The sequence below is a fragment of the Zootoca vivipara genome, chromosome 17 (assembly GCF_963506605.1).
Source record: "Zootoca vivipara chromosome 17, rZooViv1.1, whole genome shotgun sequence".
Lineage (NCBI taxonomy): Eukaryota > Metazoa > Chordata > Lepidosauria > Squamata > Lacertidae > Zootoca > Zootoca vivipara.
The window spans coordinates 14,218,830-14,224,671 of NC_083292.1; the positions used below are offsets into that span (position 1 = coordinate 14,218,830).

The 5,842-nt window shown below is 47.6% G+C and overlaps 1 protein-coding gene across 1 annotated transcript; it reads right to left on the reverse strand.

The window, feature by feature from the left end:
- Nucleotides 1–678: 678 nt before the first annotated feature.
- Nucleotides 679–1,689, reverse strand: LOC118076107 (testis-specific serine/threonine-protein kinase 1-like). Its single transcript, XM_035098660.2, has one exon. It carries the CDS (start codon nucleotides 1,687–1,689, stop codon nucleotides 679–681), a length of 1,011 nt encoding a protein of 336 aa, XP_034954551.1.
- Nucleotides 1,690–5,842: the final 4,153 nt, after the last annotated feature.

Consider the following 5,842-nt stretch of genomic DNA (forward strand, 5'->3'; position numbering starts at 1 on the left):
CAGACAGTTCAAAGGGTTTGCAGCTGGTCATCATTGCAGGGGAAAAAAAAACTAACTGGTGCTACAGCAGGCGGGTCTCTTTGAAGCTATATTTTAGATCTCACGAGTAGCAGGGACCAACCTGGAGGGTGTATCAGGCCAAGACTCATCAGGACATGGCAAAATTCACATCTACGCCACCCATTTTTAAAACACTCTTATGTCACTTCTACTGTCATGGCTCCTCTCCGCCTTAAAGGATCCTGGGAACTGAGGTTGGTTAAGGGGTGCCGACCTCATGGAGCTAAAATCCCAGGCATCCTTAGCAAACGACAGTTCCCAGGATCCTCCATGATTGTTGAAGTGGTATAAGAGCGCTTTAAGCTGCATGGTGCGGTTGTTTACAGAGGATTAAAAAGGGGTGAGAAAAATCTATTCCCTCTCCATCCAACGTTGTGCATCTTGCAAACGTCGAGAGGTGCAGATGTTGTTGGCTCCTGTGGCTTCCAAGACAGACAAATCTGAAAGGACTTGATGTTGACCAAAAAAGAAAGAAAGGAAAATTCCTCCCAAATTGTTTTTATCTCTTTCCAAGAAAAGTTTTCAGGACGTAGTCTTTAAAGAGGTTTCTGGAACTGGCAGTGCTACAGAAACCCACTGTCCTATTTGCCTCTGCTTGTCGCTGGGCCTCTGGATTTTTCAAAGACAAGTCCTTTGCATCTTTTCAGAGAGGACATCCAATTCAGTATGCCTATCTTCTTGGATAATTTGCTCATTTTCCGAAGGCTCCGGCCCTGACGAATCCTTCCCGAACATGGCCCTTATCTGATTATGGTGGTGGGAGCATTCCCCCGACTTCATGAGCGTGGTGTCCGAAACGGATCTCTGGTCCTGCATCCACACGTGCATTAAAACCTCGTCAATGCAGAGTCGGCGGGAGACGTCGGGTTGGAGCATGCGGTAAATGAGATCTTTGCATTCGACCGACAGCACTTTGGACCGGGGGAAGTGCACACGGTGCTCCTTCTGCAGCTTGAGCATTTTCTTGATGTTCGAGTCGTCATAAGGCATCGAGCCACACACCATGATGAACAGGACCACCCCCAGGCTCCATATGTCATAAACCTTTGGCTGGTAAGGGATGCCTTGCAGCACTTCAGGGGCCGCGTAGGCTGCCGAACCACAGAAAGTCTTGCTGAGGACCACCCTGCCATCTTCGTCGCGGGCGACTCTCTTGGAAAAGCCAAAGTCCGTCAGTTTGATGTTGAACTCTTTGTCCAGAAGAAGGTTCTCACATTTCAAGTCCCGGTGGACAATGTCCAGCTCGTGACAGTACTTGATGGCACTGGCGAGCTGGTGGAACATCTTGCGGGCAACGTCTTCAGGAATGGCTCCTCTCCTCTTGATGAACTCCAGCAAGTCTCCTTGCACGCCCAATTCGGTCACGATGTAGACTTTGCCGTCGGAGGTCTCAAAGATCTCATAGGTCTTGATGATGGCGTGGTGCTTCACCCTCGCCAGCATCTCTATCTCTCTGGGGAGGAATCTATCCAAGAAGTCCCGAGGAGCCTTCCTCTTGTCGATGATCTTGACGGCCACGTTGCACTTCAAGCGATCCGAGTAGGCCGATTTCACCTTGGCGTAAGACCCTTCTCCGAGGTTGATTCCCATGATGTAGCCTCTCTTTTTAAGAACTTCAGCATCATCCATAGTCCTGGAGGCAGACCCTAAGCAATATGTTCAAGTTGGCTGAGCATCCCGTATCCCGCCCCCCTCCGATTCACGCACATTCCAGGATGGTCATCTGAAATGGCCTTGGGCTCCCCTTCCTTGGATGTTGCAGGAGAACCCTCAACATTCTTTTGTGATGTCACAATGCGGGGCTGTCGTTGGTGCTGACTAACCATGCACTCTATGGCTTTATGTCAGAGCTAAGTCATTGGTCGGGATGCCCAGGGTAACATTCCCGCGTGTCATCAGAAAGTACGGGCTTATTGTCTATTTATTTATTTGATGTATTCATATCCCACCTTTCTCCCAGACTGAAATTCACAGCAGCTTGCAACTTTAAAAAACATCAATATGTAAAATCCAAAGCCATAAAAATAAACTCATCCACCCCAAATAGAATACATTTTGTTGTTTAGTCGTTTAGTCGTGTTCGACTCTTCGTGACCCCATGGACCAGAGCACGCCAGGCACTCCTGTCTTCCACTGCCTCCCGCAGTTTGGTCAAACTCATGTTGGTAGCTTCGAGAACACTGTCCAACCATCTCGTCCTCTGTCGTCCCCTTCTCCTAAATACATTTAGAACCAGCAATTAAAATGACGTTAATTCCACAATATGGGGGCAGCTACAGAAAAGACTCTTGTCTCTTGTCACAAGCAGCTGTGCTTCTGAGGTGCTTACCTGAGGATCTTAACACCCAGGCAAGCTTATATACCGGTAGGGAGGTATGATATTTCAGGTAGCCTGGGAGCCTTCAAAAGGGTTGCCATTTTTGCAAAAAGACCAGTAACCCACTGTGTATTATAGACAGGAGGGAGAGCAAAGCTCCATGCTACATTTTCTCTACAAAACTATAGGTCTGGATGTGTCAAGTAAACTTAGGGCACATTCTTCTTCCAAAGGGAATGCTGGGAATTGTAATCCTGGGAGGGGAATGGTGTTTGTGTCTCCTAACAACTCTCAGCCCCTGAATAAAAGGCAGGGCCCAGAATTCTTTGCAGGAAACTGTGGATGTTTAAAGCGGTATGATATCACTTTAAATGGAACCTGTGACTAACACTGGATCTACTAAATATTTTGGAGAGTGGTCGGTCAGTCGGTCAGTCGGTCTCTCCACCTGTTTGTTTGTTGTCTATCTGCCTCTTGAGAAATCATCACTAAACTTGGCACAAGGGGTCCTGAGGTGGTGGCAGCAGTTAGCAGTGGCATTTGGATGCCGGGTGCCATTTTGAATCAAGATGGTGGACCAAAATATGACTGTAAAGTGACTTGGCCCTTTTTGGCATAGATTTGGCCGCCTCTCGGGATATCATTACCAAATCTGGCATGCGGGTTCGTGAAGGGCAGGGGGAATGTGTTCTTTGCCTGCACTTGGATTCCAGGCGCCATTTTGATTCAAGACGGTGGACCAAAATGTGACTTCGCCCATGATTTGGTGTGATGGGTCCACACACACACAAATTACACTACAGTCATACCTCGGTTTGAGTATTTTCAGTTTAAGTACTCCGCGGACCTGTCTGGAATGGATTAATCCACTTTCCATTACTTTCAATGGGAAAGTTCGCTTCAGGTTAAGTACACTTCAGGTTAAGTATGGACTTCTGGAACCAATTACACTCATACCTCGGGTTAAGTACGCTTCAGGTTGAGTACTCCGCGGACCCGTCTGGAACAGATTAATCCACTTTCCATTACTTTCAATGGGAAAGTTCGCTTCAAGTTAAGTACGCTTCAGTTTAAGTACTCCACGGACCGTCTGGAACGGATTAATCCACTTTCCATTACCTTCAATGGGAAAGTTCGCTTCAGGTTAAGTACGCTTCAGGTTAAGTACAGACTTCCGGAACCAATTGTGTTTGTAAACCGAGGTACCACTGTATCCATTTTTAAAAACCAATTTTTGGTTTCTACAAATTCCTGGGCACTCCTAGCTAGTTCTTAATTATGGCAGAGCTATGGGTCGCAAGCAGGGCCAGCGTGTCCATTTAGGCGAACTAGGCCATCGCCTAGGGCACCAAAATGGAGGGGGCGCTGCCCAGCCTGCCCCCCAAACCCCCCAGCCACCGTCCGCCCTCGCCTGTGGCTTCATTTCTTAATTTTTTCTTCTCCCGGCGTTGTCGGGCGAGGGGCTGGCAACGTCGGGAGAAGAAAAAATAAAAAAAGAAGCTGCTGACCGAGCGAGGCTGCAGCTTCCTTTTTTCCTTCTTCTTCTTCTCCTGCCGTTGCCGGGCGAGGGGCGGGCTAGCCATTCACACAGGGGGGGGGCATAAGGTGACCTCGCCTAGGGCGCCAAAAACCCTAGCACCGGCCCTGGTCGCAAGGAACATGGGACTGATGTCAAGGCTGGTAGGCCTACCTCAAGCTGCTGACTCTTCCTCCTTGTCAATCCGGCCCACTCACAATACACAAAAACTTCTGAAGAAATGGAATACAATAAAGGACACACACTTAGAAACGACAGCCCTCCCCTCCCTTCAGGTACCCTTGAATCAAGGAGAACACGGTGAATGGAATGTGCCTTGCCTATAGATGATGTGCTGTGTCTCTCCAATGCTGCCACTGCACCTTGGAAAAACTTCAAAGCTTTGATAAACAAGGAGGTTTGGAGGCAATTCTTATTAATAAGAGCCACTATTCCATTCATCACAGAAGACTCTTGGGAGATGATTCCTTTGAAGAAGAAAACCCACCCGCCCTAGTTGACGAGGAGGACTGTTCTTCCTCTGATGGATGGTGTCAGATCTTTCCTGCCACAGGTGACATTTCTTCTCCATTAAGTTTTGGGAAGATCTTTCAGAAGAACCTTGAATCAAATTTAGAGCTGTACTGCAACCCACTCTCTCGTTTTATTTAGATTTTAAACCTCTTTATTGAACGTTCAAAAAGTACATAATTATATGTGCACTAAACGTGGTGAGATGTAAATTAAAAGAGAAAGGAAAAGAGAAACAGAACCAGTGTAGAAGGGAAAATAAAGAGGGGAGGGGGGAACCCCAAACTGTATACTTTACATCAGGCTTCCTCAACCTCGGCCTTCCAAAGAGGCCCGGCTCTAGGGGTAGTCTTGGTGGCGCAGGGCGCCGGAGCGATCTCTGCGCCACGGCGCCCGGGCGCCCGACCTGCTTGAGATGGCCCTGCCTCCAAATGTTTTGAGACTACAATTCCCATCATCCCTGACCACTGGTCCTGCTAGTTAGGGATCATGGGAGCTGTAGGCCAAAAACATCTGGAGGGCTGAGGTCAGGGAAGCCTGCTTTACAAGGTTGTTATTGTACTTCACCAGATCTTAATCTATTACAGTATTTGTAAGAATGGATTCCAAATATCAATGAATTTGTCCAAGGCAAGTCTGCGTTTATGTGCAAGTTGTTCATAAGTTGCGAGTTTGTATAAGTCTTCAATCCAATCGTAGAAGGGAGCTGCATTTTTATTTTTCCAATTCATCCGTGTCAGTCTTTTTGCTGTGGTAAGGGCACGGAGAGTCCCCTCGTATTGTCCTTTCGTAAGGTTCCATGTGCTGGGTATATAATTCAAGAGGACGTTTTGCTCTGTAAATGTAAGGTTGTTCTCTGTTTCCACACACACACACACACACACACACACACACACACACACACACGACATAATAAAATGAGTCCTGGGCTGTCAAAAAAGAGAGGAAGAAGTTGCATGAGAGGAGGAGGAGTGTGGAATAGTGGCTAGAGCATTAAGAGACACACACACCCTTTTCAAGCCCCAAACCCAAAGCCATGCGTGGGACCAAGTGACTTTGGAACGGCCAATGTCTCAGAGCCCAACCTATAAAACTTATAAAATGGTGGGGGAAGCCAGGCCCACTGCCTTGAGATCACGGCAGAAAAGGGTGTGAGGTAATCAAACATGTTTTTTGATTCCCAGGTGTTTCTTGACACCCTAGCAAGGTGATTTCTGCGTTTCAGGGCTGGGGCCTGGCGATCCTTGGGAGACCCCTTCCAACTCTATAATTCCACGAAGGCTATATTTATTTGTTCTTCCCCCGTATCTTTGTACCTCTGCTGTTTCATTTTGCTGTTTTATGTTCTTAGGATACGTTTAATGATTTCATAGCGTGTGATTCAGTCCTAAGCCTCTGTGCCTGGCCCCTTGGAACCC